The sequence below is a fragment of the Empidonax traillii genome, unplaced genomic scaffold (genome assembly GCF_003031625.1).
Source record: "Empidonax traillii isolate 1590-97213 ecotype Southwest subspecies unplaced genomic scaffold, ASM303162v1 scaffold1419:size123340, whole genome shotgun sequence".
Taxonomy (NCBI): domain Eukaryota; kingdom Metazoa; phylum Chordata; class Aves; order Passeriformes; family Tyrannidae; genus Empidonax; species Empidonax traillii.
Genome location: NW_020956612.1, coordinates 48,974 through 70,644, shown reverse-complemented (window position 1 = coordinate 70,644; position 21,671 = coordinate 48,974). Strand labels below are relative to the sequence as shown.

The 21,671-nt window shown below is 44.3% G+C and overlaps 1 protein-coding gene across 4 annotated transcripts in view; it reads left to right on the top strand.

Moving 5' to 3' along the window:
* Positions 1-20,800, top strand: part of FBLN1 (fibulin 1) — a 60,146-nt gene extending 39,346 nt beyond the window's left edge. For 3 of the 4 annotated variants that reach the window (XM_027907215.1, XM_027907212.1, XM_027907216.1), the window contains 3 exons: positions 2,448-2,590; positions 4,451-4,582; positions 20,451-20,800. In XM_027907215.1, coding sequence (XP_027763016.1) covers positions 2,448-2,590; positions 4,451-4,582; positions 20,451-20,590 — 415 coding nt within the window. In that variant the 3' untranslated portion in view covers positions 20,591-20,800. Of the gene's footprint in view, positions 1-2,447; positions 2,591-4,450; positions 4,583-5,924; positions 6,019-20,450 lie in introns of those variants that run through there. The other variant, XM_027907214.1, reaches the window with a different exon arrangement.
* The last annotated feature ends 871 nt before the right edge of the window (positions 20,801-21,671 follow it).

Here is a 21,671-nt window from a genome sequence, read left to right as displayed (position 1 = left end):
GGCATGATCACAGCGCTGTGCTAGAGCATTACATACTCCCTGAGGCACAGTCTATCCCAGCTGGCTGGCAGGAGCTCCAGTCTCACGAGGAATGCCAGTGTTTAATAAGCCTGTTGACACACACTTCCAAAGCTGCCACAAGTTGCCAGTGGGGATGGAGTCCCAGGTTGAAATACTGAAAGCACAAGCCCGTGCTGCCTGAGCTAGTGGGGTTTATTACCACCACAGAAGATGCTTGTATGCAGATGCCCTCTGGCTACCAGTTCATTATGAGGCCATAATTAAGTAGGATAAAGATTCAAAAATAAACTTCATTTTTGCAAGCATTAATATATATTTCTTTGGCAGGAAAGGAAGGGAGTGTGAGAATTTGGCCCTCAGTATTGTAAAATGCTGCCATATTAATTGCATTCAGCAGGGAATTCAAGAACAGGGAGCTCACATCCTCCTGTGTTAGATGCTTTAATGTTGCAGTGTCATTGGGACTTCCAGGAACGCATATGGAATTATGTAGGGCCATTTATGTGCCTGGTCCTTTCCAGACAAAAATGAAATCACAGCACCTGGTCCAAAGAACTTACTGATTGAATCCAACAGAGAATATGAAAAGGACTGATATCAGGACCCAAGTAGAAAGAAAAAATTATACTCAGAAAAAATTATATCAGAGCAACTGAGCTGTTTCTTAATTTTGTTCTCTTTTAAATGGAAAAGGTGTAGAGGAAGGAGCAGTTCCAAAGCTGCAGTTTGTGTTAGAGGGGGAAAAAGGTTCGGATAAAAAAAAAGTTCTCAGCACGTAGGAAGAAACTTTTGTCAGTCACAGGTCCCATGGCAGAACATGAGCAAAAAGGAAAACCTCAGCTACCAGAAGATCAAATACAAAGATGATGTGCGAAGATAAAATTACAAAGTATTTTGAGATCAGAGCACATCATTAATAGCAAATATCAGGAAGGAGCAAAGACAGACCAATGCTAAATTCCTCAGACACTCCCACCACAATGGTTTTTGCATTATTTTTTCTATTATCTAAATACAGCTATGGAAATTTAGGATGCTCTGTGTATCCTAACAGTATTGCATTAGTAATAAGATCCCAAAATAAGTTATGCAAGCTGTTATTATAGTTATTATTAGTTATTATTTATGTGTTGTAGAAAAAGAGAAAAACTTTTGAAGAACTTTTCTGGAATTTGTGAACACGGTATTGGAAGGAGAACCAGTGGGACTTGGCTGTTGTGAGCCCAGCTCAGCAGGATCCTGAGGAAAAATGCAGTGGGTTTATGTGTAAATGTTTACTAAGCTCTCCATACACAGGAAGAAGGAGGGGAGAGAGGGAAACAAACATGAATGATGTTTATTTTACATCAATTTTATTTGTTACATGTTTTGAAATAGACTATTTTACACTGGACCTCAACTATGTAATTTAGCTGATCCTTATTTCACAGCCATGAGGATCAGCCAGCTGGAAGTTCCTTCTTAATTTGGCAGCTGAGGTTTAAAATAAGGGAATTGCATATGTTGTTGTAGGTCAGAGTGTTANCCCCCCCCACATTGCAGTCTTTTCTTTTTTCCACTTAGAAATATGAAGAAATGGGCAGGTCAAAGTTGAGATCATTTGTGGGGCTTAGTCACATTTTAAGTCCCAGCACAGCCCTTTCATCTCTCATGAGCACAGAGTGGGCATTGTGTGAAGTTCTTGAACTGTAAGTGACTTTAAATTCACTCTGGTGGACAAGGGTGAGAAGAAGTCATTTAACTTTTAATGGACTTTCAAGGCTGAATGAGCAGCTGGTTGAGCTGGAATATGAAATGACCCTTACCATTTCCCCAAACCCAGAATTCAATCTTTGAGGTTTCATATAACGTGGATAACTTTTTTCCTCCCCTGGTTTCCATTCCTCTCTGTTTTCTCTGTTCGGATGGAAAGGGGAGGGTGTGAAAAAAAGATTTGAGAGGCGCTTTTCTGGCCCTTGCTGCACTGAAAGTCATGGAAGAAAGTTGGCCCTTCCCATATATCCTGCCAGATTTCTAGAGTGGAAACAATTGTTTCTGCTTTATATGACTGAGTGAAAAACGCTCGTGCAAAGTAAGTGCAGCTCCGCTGAAACTGGTGAGAGCAGGCCAGCTGAGGGCCTGGGCCTCGTTGTTTGGTCCTGTTTGTCCTTGGAAAGACACTTTACATGGCATCTTCTGCACTCCAGTTCTCCCAGTTTCACATGCCTGGCTTGAAGAGCTGGGTGTGAGGAGGGAGTTTTAGCTGCAACTTGGAGCCAAGCCAAGTTTTTTCAGTGGTCCTGAAGTTCTGAGGAGCTGCATTTATCTGAGTTTTCGTGGTGTAGAGTGAATATTTATATCAATCACAGTTTCTAGCTCCCTAGACTGCATATCACAAAGCACTCAATTTTCAGGATATATATGCATCTCTCTTTGGTTTGTCCCAGTGTCAGGCTTGAGAAGACAGACACCATCCGCTGCATCAAGTCCTGCCGACCAAACGATGTCAACTGTGTGCTGGATCCAGTCCACACCATTTCCCACACTGTCATTTCCCTGCCCACCTTCAGGGAATTTACAAGACCTGAAGGTAAGTGGTTTGTTCCATCTTACATTTAATAGACTACGTTGTATAAAACCTCCACTGGAAAGCCTTGCCTAAAGCCAGACTGGCTACCGGTGCAGTGAGATGTTTGCACAGCTCCAAATTACAGTGTAGTGTTCATTTAATTAAGACCTTCTATAGCCAGGAGTTTTAATTTTATGGGAGAAAGAAAGTCATTCTGAGCTCTTACTCCTACTGCTTCCCAGGCTAAGGAAATACTGACTCTGAATTGCCTTGTACCACATTTACTCACACAATGCCATGTGCCCCGTGACTTTTTTCTTCCCTTGTTTGTAGATTTTGCCACAGGAGAAAGGTATTCATCATGTTCCTCTCATCTGCCTGTGAGCTGTTTTTTGCTATTGACGGGTGGCTTGTTCTGAGAATAAAGCCCTTACCTACATGCAAACATTAATCACAAAATACATCGTATTGAACGTGATTGGATGATTTTTGACCTGTGAACATAGTGTTGTTTGTCAACATATAGAGTAAAGGAAGGGAAATTCCAAAGACTGAACAGAAATTTTTCAAGACAAGATGTTCAAAAACCCTCCAAGTGAGTGGTTGTCCCCTGCAGCACCTGCGAGTTTCTGAGCCCTGCAGTTTCACAAGGATCACACTCACTTTTCTTAGTTCACATATAACCTTCCAGATGGAGAGCCAGTTTTTGTTCCTTGGCCATTTGTGCCAAAGTCAGTGGGGGCTGTGTACACCCCCAGAGGGGGATGAGTTCTGCAGCCCTGCTGCTCCGCAGGGCCAGCCCCTCACTGAGTGCCACAGGCACAGAGAGAAGGGCATGGAGGAAAGGGAAACTATTTTGGAGGGGTTTCTAAAGGTCCTAAACCCCTGTTTCTGATGCAGCCAGAGTCTCAGCCTTGCTGTCTCAGAAAGCTGTCCTAATGAAAGCCAAAGCTGATTCTTCCCCTCTGCATCAGGCAGGAGTGGGGAAGGAGACGTTCCCAGTCCTTGTCCGTAGAGGAACAATTTAAGCACCAATCCCTCCCTTGGCCGTGCAGAGCTCCTGTAGGTTGTGTCAGGCCTGTTTCAGGCCTTGGCTGGCCCTGCTTCCCAGGGAACCAGGGAATGCCCCACGGCCACTCCTGCTTCCATACCCACCCCTTCAACTTCACCAGATGTACTGGCAGCAGAGCGAAGGGTTTGGCCAGGATGCTTCCCAAACTGTTCCCTCACTAGTCTAGCCTCATGGTTTAATAAAAAGAGATGAGACCCACCAAACTGAGAGCACTACCAAAGCCCAGGAGACATAAACTGGAGTTCAGTGCATGGCCTTGGATGAGTTCTTACAGCCTCAAAGTTTAGTTTCATCTTCTCCAGAGTGGGGATAGTAATGAGAGTAATAATACTTACCTCCCTCACAAGGGACTTAAAAATAGTCTCCCTTTTATTTTTAAACCTAAACCCCTCCTCCAGTACTCCAAAGGACTCTAAATTGTAATGGCAGTAATTTGCCTGAGGGAATCAGAGCGATCTCTTTGGCTCCCTCCACTGCCCACCCTTCGGATCCTCCGTGTTGTCCTCTTGGGGTACACGCTGCAAGTCAGACTGGTTTCTAAGAGTGCTCTTTCTGGACTCTTAACAGTAAGAGTGTTTTGGCTTCAGGGCTTCTTGGATGGTGCAGGAGGAGAAAATAAATCCATCCAAACCCTGCCTTCCCCCAGATCTTCTTTCTTTCCATTTTAAAGGACAAACTGGGAGTGGTGAGGGGAGGGGGTGTCCTCCGCCAGCTTTGAGGACAAGTCATTTTGGATCAAATTCTGTCAGATTCTTCAGTGGTGTTTTCAAATACTCGTCAGGACACTCTGTGATACTGTTTATTTGCAGAGATTATTTTCCTTCGTGCCATCACACCTACGTATCCGGCCAACCAGGCAGATATCATATTTGACATTACAGAGGGAAATTTAAGAGATTCCTTTGACATCATCAAGCGTTACATGGATGGTATGACAGTGGGTGAGTAGAGTATATTCTGCTTGCTTTCTTCTCTCAACAATACTGTAGGACAAGGTCAAAGAAGTTAACTCAAGTAATTAATCCCCACCTTGATTTTCAAGCCTATATTGATACAGTATTCTCCAGTCCAGTATGTAAGTTGAACTTATATCACAGATAATTTTTTAATCAAAATACCAGAGGCATAAACTTTAATTTGAGAAGTTTTTTCAGAACTGGTTCTAATTACAAATGCAAATTGCTTAGTTTTAAAATGATGAGGCTTGCCCATTATAATCAACCCAAATATAAAATACGTAGTATGTCAGCAGAGAGACTGTAAATTTAATTAACTGTTCTTTCTTTTTGAAACAGCATTGCACCAATTTTTGGATATTAATCAAACTTTTAAAGCAGGACTGGTTCACTGAAATTGTTACCTGTTTTAATATTTAATGACAGGCTGTTTCAGTTTTAAATAAATCCTTCTGTTGAGGGTAACGGGGACCTGTCAAATACTTTGGCTTAGAAGAAACTTCAGAATGGAAGAGGCGCATTTGATTTACAGTCCCAGCCAGGCAGGGAGGGGCTGTGGCAGGAGTGTAATCTGTGTCTCCAGGTCGTGCCCTCGCAGGGCAGGAGGGGCTGTGACTCAGCTCGGGGTCGTGTTCTCGGGGGGTTCCTCTCCCTGCAGAGCCCTTTGGGGGGTGCGATGCACAATGCAGGCAGCATGGGATGGCTGTGGGGTGTCTGGGCTGCAGCCACACCTGTACACACACATACCCAGTGTATGGACCAACAGCAGCAGCTGCAAACACTGTGAGGGTGCAGGGCAGGAGCAGGGCACAGCTGCTGTGCTGCTCTGCCAGACTGAGCAGGGGCAGGGGAGCGGGCCAGGATTCTCATGCCAGGGACTAAAAAGTGGTGCTTGATTGCCCTTTATTAATGTTTATTTATGAAAATAAAGGACCGATGTTCCCAGTGAACATTTGTGCTTTGGGATGGGACTATGCAGGTTCTGCTCAGGTTCATACATGTGCTGCTGGGCTTTCCAGCACAACTTGTCTGGAGGAAAAGCAAAACCACTGCTGCTGCCATACAGATGACTTGTGAAGAAGCCCTTTTTACTGTGGTCTGAAGGTGGCACTGGTGCATTTCAGAAGCAGGGTAGCCCAGAATCAGCTCTGCAAAGGTTTTATGAGCTGTAGATAAAAATCCCAAGTCATTAGGTTTATATTTCTTTCTTTATCAAACAGAAGTTATATGTGAGTGCTGAGAAAGGGAGAGTCTGTTAGAGCAGGATGATAAGATTACAGATTTCAGGTACTGGGGCAATTCTTTAGCAGAGTATAAATGTTATCAGATCCCACAGGGGTTCCAGTAGTTTGCTTTTCGTGCTGTGTGCTTCCTTCTGTCTGAAATAAGAAAGAAGGATGTGTTTGGAAAGTCAACTGGCCAAGGTATTCGCCTGAGGGAAGCATTTCCATTTTGAAGTACAGGACTGTGTGTCAGTGGTATTTTACTCGGTAAACTGGATATTTGCCTCACAACGTAAGGAGAGAAAGGATATTCTTATACACCAAATTGAGAAGATATGATGCATGCCCAACTACACTCCCAGCTCTGCAAAAGAATTGGGCAACTCTCTTCACCTCAGTTCCCCCCCCATGTGCAACATGGAGATGATAAAACATGCCTACTACTGTCTTAATTAATTCTTGTGTGCAAGAGTCTTAATTAATTCCTCTATGTAAAAGTACTTTGAGATTAATGGATGGAAGCTGCAAAGAAAACTGCCTGCAGCAGAATTGGAAAAGGAAAAACAAAACAAACCCCCAGCTGATATTACCTGGAGGGGCAGAGGTTCAGGACAGCACGTTGGATGTGTAAAATTAGGATTGCAAATAATTCTGCCAGCAGCAGTTCTGCTGCTCTCATCATAATATCATTTTTCTTGTTATTAATAATCAGAATGTTAAGTATTCCCATAGAAAGTGCTGGGAAGTTTTCAAGACAAATAAATAAGATGGGATCCTAGTCCATGGGAGTTCACAAAGTGAATCCCTCTTGTAAAGAAAGGCAAGGGTTTGTGTAAGGGTGGAAGAACACAAAGGGTGTAGATGATATCAGAAAGCATTATTGGTCATCCCACTGTTACAGGAACACAGGAACTCAGCAGAGCAAATGCCCAACTAGCCCAGTACCAGACAGGTTTACAGGAATCTCTCTGCAATTGCAATGTTCCAACTTGCTGCAATCAGCATTTCATACACTTCTGGGAGAGCACACCTGGCCCATCCTGCTGGATGACCATATGTGCCTCTGGAATCCCTGTAGCCTATTTTTAATTATTTTTTTCCCCTGCCTGTTTTCTAGTGTCGTTTTGCTGCCTTCATAGGAAAGAATACATTTATTCTGTTAGTAAATCACAGGTGCTTGGGTAAAAGGAACAACAAGCATATTTCGTTCTGCTGTAATCTTTCAGGAGAAATGACCAGAGTATCTAAGCTATTTTATCTGCTAATGCAAGTTAGATCACCAGAGATCTTTTTCTACAAGACTGATTTCCTCTACAAGAGAAAAGGTAGAAAACTTCTACAGGAGATTCATCTCTCAGAGAGAGATGAAATTCATAAGGGTATATGGAAAAAAAGCAGTAAAAAATTACTAGTATTGCTGAAAGAGCTGAGTGTAATAAACCTTGACTGGAGTTAATTAAGGGATTCAATGAAAGAAAGGAACACTGGGAAAAGAGGGGGAGAAAGGAGAGGCCAATGAAGATTCTCTTGCAGGAAGGCCTTAGTAACCTAGTGTTTTGCTAAGCTTTCACAAACCAGGAGAGAGACGATGTCCTAAGAAGGACCTGCATCTAACCTGTGTTTGTGTGAATGGAAAGCAAGAAGATGCTCTCAAAAGTGTAACGATAAAAAAGTGAAAAGGTACAGTTCTTTCGGGAAAGGTTTAAAGAGTGGGAGAAGCTGTTAGAGATGAAGTTACAGGAGGAAAGTGAGGGCTGCAACACTGACAGAGGGTTGTGGGCTGAAGAGAGTCAGGTCACCACCTTTAGGCATTATTATCCCTTTAATCTGAGACTGAGACATCCAAGGACATGTTAGTGAAGCTGAGAAATCCATGAGATTGGATGGACAGTGGCTGGTCAGGCTGGTTTATGCTTTGTTAATGGAGACAGAGCAGCTGGGGTCGTAGGAGGAGATGAGTGTGAGGGAGCAGGTTGTGAGGAAGGAAAAAGAAGAAAATAGAAACAGAGGAAGAGCTGCCCCAGGGAATGTTAGAAAAAGAAAGAACACGGTCTCCCAAAGGAGATGTTGGAGGAGCACTTCCAAAGGCAGGAGAAGGAAGAGACAAGGAGAGTATTGCAAAGTCAAGGAAAGAAAACGTATCAAACGGGAATCAAGGATCAGCAGTATCAGACATGGAGGAGCTAAAAGAACAGACTCAAAAACCAGCTTTGCTGACATACAGAAATGATCTTCCAGTGGAAGAGGAGGAATGAAAGCCAGACTGCTGGAGTGGCAGCACGTAGACTTCACGCAAGCTAGTGAAAAAGAATTGTGGAAAAAGTTGCTTCCAATATTTCCACCCTATTGTTTAAAAAGAGATGGTTCAGGAAGTGCTGTAGACTCTGTGTTGCTGGTGTGGTTACAGGCCAAGGTGGCAATGAGTGCAAAGGATACTGGTAACAACTTCACCTACCAGCATGGGTGGAAGAAAAACAGAAGTACAGAATTATCCAGCTCTGGGGGTTTTTCAAAGCTTTTATAGACTTTTCACTGCATTCCTCCTTTAACCAGCTGTCAGTGAAAAATGAAGAATGCATTTTCAACCTGTACAAAGATGTCCTATCAGTGCCTAAGGTGTTATCAGATGCTATAAAACACTTTCCCCTTCAGCTATGCATTCATTTCCTTATAACAATAATCCCACTTTGTCATCTGGTAAACTTCAGGAAGGTTTCAAAATTTCATAATACAGCTAAAAGGAGCTTTGATAGGCTGAAATCTTCCACATTGCATTTGCTAATAACCTAAGATATCTATTCTTGCCTATGCAGCAGAATGGTGCTGTTCTGGAAAACACCCGGAGCCAACACAGCCATAAAATGTCACCACAGAGGTTTGCAGGGGGGTTGTGCTGTTGCTTGAATACACCGATACCCACACTGATTTGTACTACTGCTCTCCCTTGGTATCTGCAAGCATTTCACTGCAGCCTCTGTCCTGACTTTGCAGCCTCTTTTACACAGGTGACAGTTCATGATGTCACCTTTGAACTGTCACAGAAAGTGCCTCAACTCAACTGCTGATAGCAGAGCACTGGACTTATCCACAGTCTGATTTCTGTGGTGGTATCATGATTGTTTAGTTGTTCCAGAGGTTGGGAAGAGACTTGTAAAGAATGGCCAAGGAGGTAAACAAAACTAGATACCATAGGAAAGTGTGCTTGTGAGATCCATACTGATTGGGGGGCAGGAGAAGGAGACAGGGACTTTGTTTGTCTCTCTGAAACCTGTCCTTAGCACAGGGGGAGTAGTTCTGTATCTCATAACGAGTTTGGTCATTTGCAGAGTGGCAAAATCCTTGCACAAGTTGTATGGTCTGGCATTAAATTCTGTTACTGAACTGCAGAATATTTGGTTCTGAGCTTTGTCTCTGGACCCACTCGCCGGGAAGTACCTTCACATTCCCCTCTGCTTGAGCCTCCTCTGCTGCTCCAGATGTAGCTTTGGGCCAGAGGCTGGCTGGCTCCTGCCATGCTTGTCTTAGGGTGTTTAGCACAAGGACATTCCTGGGCTGATCTGGGCTTCCTGGCACAGCAGTGACACTGGAAGCAGCAGCTCAGCTACAGCTGAACTTCTGTGAGGCCAGGGACGTGCAGGCAGAGCCAGGGCATCCAGGAGAGCTCTGCTGTTCACAGGGCAAGGAGAGATAATGCACATTAACTCCTGAGTGGATACACCTGCCGGGAAACAAGCAGCATTAGGAGGCTTTTGTCGTGACTGTAATGCCAGTAGCATGAAATGACAGGGGTGTTTGGCTGCACAAAACCAGCCCTGGCCAGGCATTCCCAGCGAGTTCACAGAGGAGGACGTAATTCAGCGGGGTTTTTGACAGGCTCTTGCAGCCACACATTAAAAAAGACACAGTCCCTTTAGTATCTTTGTCCTGGTTTCATCTCTGGACTTGCCCCTCTCACAGAGGAACCCCTCAGCAAAGAGTATTCTGCGAGTTTTTCTCTCTGCCAGGTTGCCCTGTAGAAAGAAGTAGCTGTGCATTTGAGATGAGGGTGCCCAGAAGCCATTTGGTAAACGGGATCCTGGATTTATTGCCTAAACCTGCCCTTTTGGGATGCTGCTGAGTGCACTGTTCAGTAGTCAAATCTGTCAACACCCTCCCTCCCCTCCAGAAAAATATCGGGCTGGAGAGCTCTTCTTGGGGGCAAACAAGCACCTTGAGCGGGAGGTGGATTTTCATTTCGTGTCTGAGAAACGCTGAGGGTGCTTTTCTGGTGAGAATGAGCCTTGTGCTGGAGTGGAACAACCTTCCTAATGCCAAATTTCACTCCAGCCGTATTGTGCTGTGTGCCATAATGTGGCACACTGCCAAAAAACACTTAGGCTTGCAATAATTAATTGCCCAGATGTCAGGGATCCGAGCTTGGCTGCACTGGAATAATGCAGTTGTGGGACAGGCAGGGTGAGCACAGCCACTCTCACTGAATGGAGACATTGCTCGTCCATGATGATGCACATGATGGACTATAAACCCTCTGTAAATAAGATATTGGGAATAAAGCATTAGGAGGCTGGTTTATGTGATTTTGCACGTTTTGGACATTGATCCTTGACGTTTTTCCACCTGTTTTTGTAATGTGTAAGACTCCTCTACTACATAAAGCATGTCACGTTCTCAAAGGTGGAACAGGAAAGATTAAAAAATATATGGTGGAAACTATTTTTTAATGAGGCTACTTCAAGTACAGTTATTGCATTTTAGGCATGAGTGATTTCGCAGCATTGTCAACATTAAAACCCATTGCAAGGTTTGGCTGGAAGGCAAACCAGGGATCTAAAAGCACTTCAGCTTTGCCAAACCAAGATAAGAGCACATCTCTCTGAAGTTATTTGGTATCCTTAATAAAGATCATAGTATTTGTAAACTAGCCAAACCTCAGTAAAATCAAAGGTTGTTTTTAATTCTTTCATAATACTGAGGCTCCATATGATCCAACATGACAGATAATAGCTTTGAAAATATTTACCATTTGTTTCTGGCCAAAAAATGTATTAATACCATGAGGCCTCTTTATGGCCTCTTTATTTGATGCATTTCAGCAATCAAAGCTTTCTAGAGAAGCCCAAGTGTTAATGAAATTAAACTTCATTGAGTGGTTGAAGGATAGCATTTATAATAAATTGAATCCCAAATTTCTGATCTGTTGAATAAGGCAGAAAGATCCTTTCTTTCATGCCGAAATGTAGTTCCTGTACTGTAATTTCATTTTTTCTTTGGAACTGAAGCAAAAGGCAAAAAGAGAAGTAGATTCAGTTTTAGCTAAACTTAAACTAAGACTGGTACCCTGGGTGGAAATTTCCAAGGCTGGGAGTACCTGGAGAGCTTTAGACACAGTTGTTTAAACAGTCACTAAAGCAGAGCTCTGCTTTCTCTCCCAAGGTAACATGGCACTGCAGTCAGCTCTGAGCTGGCCCAGGTTATCAGGAGTCCTGTTCATGCCACTGGTGCCACACTCTGGTCGGTGTTCAGGAGCCTTGCTGGTGCTCAAAAGGGAAATCCCCTTCTGTCCAGCCCTGAGCAAACACTGCAGCCCCTGCCCTGTGCTCGCCATTAGGTCTTGTGGGGCAAGCTACAGCTGGGGTTCTTTTCTTTCAGGTGTTAATCCAAGGGGAGGGGACAGGATATAGCAGGACCACTATTTTTGATAAGCCTAAAGCAACAGTAGAATTACCCTGAGTGTCATATAGTTTATAAAAGTGAATTTTATGTGCCCAAACTGACTTCTGAAGCATTTTCTAGGCACTTGATTGCTCAACAGTTGAAAAATAGACCTTTTTTGTAGGAATTTGAATAAAGATCTGGGAAGGCCATGTTTTTGAAAATGTTGTCCCCAAAACACTTCAGCGAAGACACGTATAGCCACCCACATTCCTGTGGAGCAGCTCTCCATCAGCATGGAAACCTTGTTAACATCCAATTCCAACCCGATCCTCCAAATCTTTTGTTTTGTGAAGTGTTCACCATCAAACTTGAATGAAGGGCAATATACTTCAAAGCAAGAGGAAATCTATTTCAGTGCTTGTGTTTTGATTAATGAGTTTTCTGAATCCTTTCGCCATATTTATGTTTGTCAGGTGTGGCAGTCAAGGATTAATGATATCTTCAGAGCTATTTTTCTGTATATGATTTGAAGCCTGCAGTGATGATTACCAAGAAATATTTCATTTTCCAAGGAGCAGCCACTTATTAATAAAACAGATTATATCAGAAACTACAGAGCACCACATAGCAGGAGCCACATTGTTATTGTCACAAATAATTGAGAGAAATATAGATAGCTTTCACACACACACACACACACAAAAAGAGAAAATGAAAAAGACTATTCAGCTTTTGCGAGATGGAGGAATCTCAAGTGTGCATTAACTTTCTGAAGTCAGCAGACAGACATCTGGTGGTCTGGGGAATGCCTGCAGTTTGACAGCTAGATTGTGCCTTCAGGCACAGTCATGAACTGGAGAGGAGTGGAGGAGCATGATGCCTGAGAGGCTGCCTGTGGAGGCAGGGATGGGGCAGGAGGCCGGGTGGCAAAAGCCAGAGAGAAAGCTGAAGTGTTCGGTGCTTTCTTTGCCTCACTCCTTACTGACAGGACTGGCTTTCAAGAGTCCTGGGGGTTCTCAGAGCAACAGGAAGGTCTGAGGGAAGAAATGCTTGTTCTCAGTGGAGGAGGTTGAAGTTAGGGAATATTTAAACTAACTGGGCATGGCCAAGTCTGTGGGAGCTGGTGGGGTGCCCCCAGAAATGCTGAGGAAACTGGCCGATGCCGTTGTGAGGGACTCTCATCTATAAAAGATTGTGGTGATCGGAAGTTCCCATGGAAAAAGGCTAATGTCACTGCAATCTTCAGGGAAGCCAAGGAGGATCTAGGGAAGCACAGGCTGGTCAGCCTCCCCTCAGTCCCTGGAAGGAGATGGAGCAAAGCCACCCAGAAACCATTTCCAAACATCGTAACGACAAGGAGGTGACTGGGAGCTGTCAGCAAGGATTTATGAAGGGGAAATCATGCCTGGCCTACCTGACAGCCTTCTGCAAGGAGATGGCTGGATTAGTGGGTGAGAAGAGTGGATGTTGCTTTTCTTGACTTTAGCGAGGCTTCCGACACCACCTCTCTTAATACCCTCCCAAGCAACCTGAGGGAAATGTAGGCTGGATAAGGGGACAGTGGGGTAGGTTGGAAATGGAAAAAGGCTGAGCTCCAGGGTCACAGGGTTACGATCAGCAGCACAGCTCACAGCCAGTCACCAGAGCTGCGTCCCAAGTGTCCATACTGGGGCCAGTTTCTTCATCGCTGGCCTGGATGATGGGCCAGAGGGGACCTGGACAGGGGTGCAGGGGAACCAAACACGGTGAGTGGCACCAGAGCTGTGCTGCCATGCAGGGGCACCGTGACAGGCTGGAGGCAGGGGCTGACAGGAACCTCAGGAAGTTCAGCAAAGGCAGCTTTCAGTCTTCCAGGTGCAGCAGGACAGTCCCCAATGGGCTGTGTTGGAAGCAGTGTATTTTCAAGGGAAGGATCCAGCAAGCTGTTATCTGAGAGCTCATTCACATCCCTCCTCCCCTGGCATGGGGTAGGGCAGCAAGTACTCCAGTAACTATGTTGGCAGAGCAGTTTAAGCACTGCAAATCATTACTTTGGCAAAAACTTTTGGAATAAAGAGCAGCCTTTGGGAAAGGAATTTAATTAAACTGTAATGGGTGCATAGCCCCAAAGGTTTTTACAGAAAAAAATTGCTAAAATAGCCTAAAATATGTATCTTCTGTTTGTGACCAGGGCATGAATTATTTTCCAACCTTATTGATGAACTTAGTATATTTGTAATGAATACTGAGTAAGAAATAACTTTTTTCCTTACAAATCTTAACATGACTTGAGTTGAGGTCTACAGAGCCAAAAATAAATTTGGCAATGTAGTGTTGGCTCCACAGTATACATATGTATTTACATGCTGTAGACTGAGATAGCCTCACCTGCAACTCCTTGTCTGTGGTTTGATCCAAAGAAGCATTTATTCATGGCTGGGTTTGTGCCTCTTGCTCATTTCTGGAATGATCCTATCAACATTGCCTTTTAAAATAGCCCCCAACATTGCCTTGTGAATAGATTCTTTCCCTAGTCCTGAATTTCCTAATTGCCTGAACATCTCTTTTGAAACTATGACTAGGCTCTTAAGTAGCACTGATGCAGCTGAGGTGTTTCCTCCTAATTTTGTAAATCTTGGCCAGCAGTATAAAGCAAGAGGCCTTGAGGAGAAAAGAAAGCTTGAAGTTGTAGTCCAGGATCTTGCATTAACATGAGGAGATCAGCCTTCTTGTTTTGCTTAAAGGAAACTCAGAGACATGCTTTTCCCCTGCAGCAAGTTCACCACACATTACCACCGGTGTGCCAGTGTTTTGGGGTGTTTTCCTTTGACAGCCATGCCATGGCTGTAGGTTCCAGGGGGCTGAGGTGACAGCTGGTTTTGTGATTCCCACAGGTCCATTTGCTTAGACAAGGGCAGTTACTGCTGTGATGTGGCACTTCAGACTATTCATCTCTGACAAGGCTGTAAAAAGGATCAGAATGGGTTTTGTGGGGAAACAGAGATCCAGGAATGGCCAAATGCAGGACTTAAGAACATAGGCTGAGATTATTTGGAATTTAATACAAAGCCCAATAAATTCCCTGAGTTTCAGCTGAGTTTATGCTCCAGCTCCACAGCTCTCACCACATTCTCTGCTACTCAGATTTTTCCAAATGAATCATTCCACGTTCCAAGTATCCATTTAAAGCACAAGGAAAATAGCTGGAGGAAAAATTATAAGGTGTTCTTTTGAGTCACTGAAATCTCTCTCGTAGGTGTCACTAACAGCTCGTCCCAAAAGCTGCATCTGAAAACAGACAGCACTCTCTCTTACCCTGTAACAGCACATTCTCTTGTCAATCTTTCCAGTGCTCCTTTTCAAAAGGGGCACATTTCAATGGGGTCATGAGCTCACAGTCGGTTCAAACTGAAAGAGGGGTAAAGGATTTTAGGAAAAGGATATTAGGTTGGATATTTGGAAGAAATTCTGCCCTGTGAGGCCCTGGCACAGGGTGCCCAGAGAAGCTGTGGCTGCCCCATCCCTGGAAGTGTCCAAGGCCAGGTTGGACGGGGCTTGGAGCAACCTGGGGTAGAGGAAGGTGTCCCTGCCCATGGCAGGGGTGAGACAAGATGAGCTTTAAGGTCCCTTCCAACTCAAACAATTCTGGGATTCTATTTAATGATGGACTTCAACTTTTGCTTACAATCTGATCTGGAAGACTCATAGCCCAAGGATTAGGAAATTTAAGGGAAAAACTGATTTACTTGGGCTGTTATGCTTCTCATGTGGGATTTTATCTATTCAATGAGGACAAGACATTCCTATTACTGCTACCAAAAGGCCATGTGCCATGCCAGCATGGGCAAGCTGTGCCTGCTTCAGCCCTGATCAGCACATGATGACCAAAATAAAACCATATCCTATAACCTCATGGAAGAACAATGGGAAAGGGGTAAGAGGAAAAGAGCTCTTGTGCTTGTTACTGAACACAGAGCTTGAAATGCGGTTGAGGGAATTGATCCCATTTTTGATAACAGTGTTTACTGTATTTTTCTGAGCGTAGCTCATGGGTTATTTGGAAGAATAACTTTTGATTTGGCAGTAATTGGGATTGTTTTTATATACACAGATACATATAACTGCATAGGCAGGTAAGGCAAGAGGAGTTCAGTTCCAACAGACATCAGATACAGCCCCTGGCAGCCCTTGATTCCTCACAGGCTCCACTGATACTTCTCTGATTGATTTTTTGGGGATCCTTAAAAGTTTGGGTTCTCTGAGGCTCTCTTTTCGAAGAATGGGTGCAACTTATGTCTGTTCTGTGCTCTTAATGATGATACAGATTTAAATATTTGACTGGACTCAAGAATCAGTCCCTGTGGAAAACCCTGTGAGCTTCAGCTCTGGAATAGAAAATGTAACCAAGGCGAACCAGCCTTTTCTTGTGGCAGTGTGAACATCAGTGCTTTGGTTCTGCTTTGCTTTCTGCAATCCATAGAGGTCCCTGTTGGAGGAACTTTCTCTAGAGAAAATTCAAATGCAGTGTTCAGCCAGGGGTGTGAGGAACACCACGACCCAGGTCCCCTGAGAGTGTAAGTGCAGCAGTTTTGCGGTTAGCAGTGAAAAAAAGGAAGAAAGTTGTTTGTTTGTTTGTTTGTTTTTTTAAAAAAAGGATTTTCAAAGAGTTTTGCAAGTGCTTCAGCATACTGGGCAGTGAGCTTAGCACAGAAGTCAGAACTAAGAGTCTGGATTTCTGGAGGCAAAATGTGAATTCGTGGTAAGGGAGGGTCTTGCACCCTAGAACAGGTTAAGGTGGTAACACAACAGCAGTGCCTCCCCTCAGCTGGAGATGGAGCTCCGCAGCAAATCAGCTGCCTCACGCAGAAGTACAAGCAGAAACCAGACACAGAGGTGAACTGCCTGAGGGTCTCACATATTTCAAAGCAGAGAAATGTAATGATATCTTAAAGAGGCATAGACAAGCCAAGGAATACCTGTGGCATTTAGAGAACAAGTTTGGTGAGGAGCAGCTGAGGGAGCTGGGGGGGCTCAGCCTGGAGAAAAGGAGGCTCGGGGGGACCTTCTGGCTCTGCAACTCCCTGACAAGAGAGGGGAGCAGGATGTGGGGGGCGGGCTCTGCTCCAGGGAACAAGGGACAGGAGGAGAAGAACTGGCCTCAAGTGGCACCAGGGGAGATTTAGACTGGATATTAGGAAAAATTCCTTCACTAAAAGCATCGGAAAGTAAGTATTATATATTATTTAGGTTATTGTCCTCACTATACAGGGTGACATACTTTTACCTTAGACAAAACTAAAATATGAAACATGAAAGAAGAAACAGGAAAAGAGAACAGCTCAGTGTATTAATTACGGAGCTTTAGACGTTCTGGGCCATGGTCAGACTATCACTGTGACATCCAAAAACTTGCTGCCTCTCACTCCAAGGCTGTTTGCTTACACAGATCAGCAGGTGGAAAGGATGGCCACAGATCCTGTTTACAATATGGGTAAAGTGTGCAGGAAAAAATAAGTCTTATCATTGCTTTCTAAAGGAGGTCAACAAACCATGAAGATAGCCAAGCAGATTTGGGGTGTGTAATGACATCTCTGCTCCGTTAACAAAACAGCAAATCCAAACACAGGTGAGCTGATGGAAGGCCTTTGCCTGGCCTGTGACACGGGGCATTCTCTGCAGATTGAGCCTGTGCTCGGGTCACAGGTTATGGACCAAAGAGAAGGAGCAGCACCAGCAGCACAGCAGGCTGCAAGGCACTAGCAATTGCTGCCACAGATGTGCCTGTAGGTGCTCAAGGATGCCCAACACATGGGATTCAGCAGCAGTGGGAACCTCCATGTTCATTTATTATCAGTGATTCTCCCTGTCCAAATATAGACACATTTTTTTGTGTGTGCAAAATGCTTACCTAGCTGAAAGTAATTTTCTTGGGAAGAGATTGGGGTGAACTTCCTTAAATAAACTCACCCCATTTGCCTGAAGTTTTGGTCCCCAAAAGGACCAAGTGTTGCTATGTGAGAGGCCTCTATTTTCAGGTCATTTACTGAGCAGCACCACTGTGCTCCTGACATCCTACAGAGAGCGACTCACAGGACAGTGGACACTGCTGCATTCATCCAGGACTGATTCCCAATCTGCAGTTATCCCCATGTCAAATCTGAGTGGCTCCATCCAGCTACTTTGGATTTAGACTGGTAAAAAAGGATACCAAAAAGCAGCAGCTTAATTTCTGCATTTCCTGACTTTTCAGTGCATCTAAAAATTGTAACCTTCCTGTTACTGTAAGGTATGTTTTTATACTTAATATTCAGCTATAAACTGTGACGGATGCCAGACCACCAATCTGGACCCACCAGTCTGCCAAAAGGGAGAGTGAAACAGTATGTTGATGCAAATGGTGCAGTGTCTCCTAAATCCATGGTGCTTGAAAACATCCAGAATTATTACATGTGGCTCCTTCAAATGTGTCCTGGGCTAAATGCTTTTGGATATTGACTGATTTCATTGAGCCATGTGTGTGAATTACAGGGACCGTGCCTGGATCTCAAGCTTTTTCTCTGGATTTCTGTTTGGCACTGCTGGCCTTGTTTGGGTCTGGCAGAGCTGTCCCTCCCTTGCACCTCCCACGAAAGGCACGAGACAGCAGAGAACCACACACAGGCAGCACCAAATGGCAGCAACACCTTCTGCAAGGTGGCCTTTCACAGCATTTCTGAGGCAAGTCCTGGGAGCACTGTGACAGGATCACTGGGAACTGGATAAGCATGGAGCCCGATTTCAGGCTCTGAGTAGCTTTGCTGTTGCACAGTTCCCACTTGCATTTGTCCTTGAGTTTGGTGGAGACAAATACTCAGGTTTCCAATTTTAGCACTTGTCACAAAACAAAAACGTGAAGCTCTCGAGGAGTGAATCTGCCAAGAGCTGCAAACCTCTCATGCTTTCGTCCAGTAGAACATTTCAAGGTTTTCCCCTAACTCCTTTTTTTTCCTTCTGCCCATTCCAAATGACTGCATCCTTACACGCCTGCTGTAGCACAAACCCACCTGCTGGATCATCCTGTTCATTTAATGGGAGAGGACTGAAATAGTTTCTTCAGGGTGGTCATTTCAGGACATTGGCTGGAGTTTTTGTTTGTTGTTTTTTCCGTTTTATTTAATGTTGTGGTGGTGTTGTGTTTCTGTCCATTCCCTCAGTCTCTGCTTCAGCAGAGCTGTCAGCATGCATGGCATTCACTTCCCAACCATTTTATAGGCTTGATTTTGAAGCTGTGTGGAAAGGCACTGCCACACAGATGGCAGAGCTTGCCCATCCCTCCCTTTCATCCTGCCTGTTAGCAGGATGCAGCCAAACAGGATGGAGAAGGTTACAAATGGCTTTGGATGCAGTGATGTGTGAAGGGATGCCATAGCACAGCAGAAAAGACACCACTGGCAATCCCTCCTCCAGACCAGAGTAGACTCTACAAGAGCAGGGCAAGAGAGTGTAGAATGCTGTAAAACCGTTGCTAAATGGAACCAGCAGCCTTTGCTCTCAGAGCTTGGTGATGACAGCAAGAGCTGCTCCCAGGGTGGGTTCCAGCCTGCCAGCACTGAGTGATGCCAACGCTGCGTGTTTCCGTGGTTGTCAGTCAGAGCAGGGCCTGCAATAATGGGATGGGGGGTTGTTAGCAAAATGCTTTCAGTGTGACCCTAAAGGGAGGGCAATGTTAGCAAGGCTTTTCTGTTTCAATACATCATCTGCCAAGCCCAGTCATTTTTATAAGCTGCAGGAGAGTAGCCAAGAAAGTTAAAAAAAAATAAATATATATATATATATAAATGTATGTACATATAAATTGTAGGGGGAAGGATGCTTAAAAAGTGTATTCATCAAATATGGCAAGGAAAGTGACTGTGGTGAAAAGTTTGCAATTTCCCTGCATGCTGAAGGTATTAGTTAGTGTTTGAACAGGACAAAGCTGTAATGTCATCCCTCCCTTAGCAAAAGGTGCTGACAGCCTGCATAAGCAAATGTTTCTGTCTCCCATCAGATCTCAGGCCAGTGTGCTGATAGGGAGTGGCTGCAGGAGCTCAGCTGGGACTCTGGGATGGCACTGGTGTGCTGCCTGCCTGTGAAACACAACCCCCAGCACACAAGGCAGGAGGAGAACCTTCTTCCTTGCACCCTGTATTTCTTTCTGAACCAAAGGCCCTGTCAGCTCAGTCTGTTATCTGAGGAGGGGCTCCCAGTGCCTGCTGCCCTTGGCTTCGTGTGGTCTGGACATTTGGGTACATCCTTCCAGCTGGGAGCAGCTGGGAGCTGCCTGCTCTGTAACACCAGGCCTAGGGAGTGTAAGTGAAGTGAGAACATGTTTTAGGACCTGACCTGGAGCCTTTGGAGTCAATGGCAGAGCTTGTGTTGACTTCCTTTTGTAGGTCTGAAGCTGTAACCCTGTTCTGTTCAGCCACATCATGTCAAGGTACTGATAACACCTCGTGGCCCAGATGTGCCTCCCCAAGGTCCTGTCCCACACTCTGCCCAGAGTCCAGGAGCGTGATTTCAGCTTCGGTCCCTGCCTGGAGTGTGCTGGAAAGGGGCTGCTCTCCAGAATGATTTCTGCTGTCCCAAATGAAATGAGGTTTTCAACACAGACCCAGGAGTGGTATGCCATCCCCAGGTGTGCTTGTGGCAATGTGCGTGCTGGTTTATCCAGGGAAATCTCCTGTGGGAAAGCAGTGTCACAGCCTGCTTATTGAATTTATGTCTCTGAATAAAAGGTAAAAAAAATATTGCTGACTTCAGAATATATAGGGTTTTTTCTGCCTTTAGCAGCATTTTAGTGCTAATTCTATATCCTCTTCAAGGTATTTCAATGTGCAAGTTGTATTTTATTCTCATTTTGCCAGCTTTATTGTGAGACCCAATAGATAAAATGCCATTCCACAAAGGGCAGCGTAGCTCATCCAGACCTGGCTGATTCTCCTGTTAATCCCACCAACCTATTCCTGTCCCCACAGGTGTAGTTCGCCAGGTGAGGCCCATTGTTGGACCCTTCCATGCCATCCTGAAGCTGGAGATGAACTACGTGATGGGGGGGGTGGTGTCCCACCGGAACATCGTCAACGTCCACATCTTCGTGTCCGAGTACTGGTTCTGAGGGGGCCTCTGCACCCCAGGGCTCCAGCCTGCAGCATTACCACAAGCTATTATGCCATATACTTGTTTGTAAAACCCAATAGTGTTCTTTGTTTGTTTTGTTTTTAAATATTTGGTTTATAGTTTAAGACAAATAGCGAGCCATTACGTTGGTTAGGCATAGGGTGGAGCGGATTAAGTGAGCCTGATGTAGTTTGTCTGTATAAATAAGTAGTGTGTAAAAATGCTCGGCTGCCTAGTGAAATTTGAAACTTTTCTAAATGTTTAGGCAGATCTCAACTATTGCTCCTTGGCCAGATAACCTGAGTGACTGAGGCTGTGGAACAAAAGAGATGTCACAGTTCATTTGGGATGAATATATGCTATCTCTGGATGGAAGCAGTTGGGTAAGGATTAATAATTTCACCTCAATATTATCTACCTTAAGGGATTCACATTGTCAGAGAGTGCTAAATACTTGGGTTTGGGCCCCCATAGGATAACTCTGAACAGGCTCTTAGAATTGCTAATAATTCCTGAAAAGTTCAGCCTGGATATTTAAGAAGTGCCATTCAGCTGCAGGTACAAGACAAAGTGCAAAAGGAATTAGAAATAGTAGGAGACTAACAAGCTATTGCACATATTAAAAAAAAAACCCGTCCCTTTTTTTTGTACTTATTATTTGATTGTAAGATTATGTTTGATTCTAATTAAACAAGCACCTCTCTCTGAAATTACTCTATCACAAGGATAAGGCATATTGCTTGAATTCCAGTCTCACCTGTACTCAGCAATACATGGGAAACTCTCTCACCTGTCTGGTATAAAGCTCCATGCCTTTATAAAATTGGTAATAAAATTAGCACGTTGAACTGTACATTTCCTATGAACCAAACCAAGGCGTATGTAATAATATAATGAAAATCTCACAAATAAATGAATGTTTAATGTATTTTCTGGGCATCAAAATAACGTATCTTTTTTTATTACAGAACAGAAAAGAAATAGCACCATGTTTCAATTTGTTATGTTTGTTAAGATATGAGGAAATAAAGAAAGTCAGATGGGAAATACTCCGAAGTATGCCATGGTTTCTGCTTCCC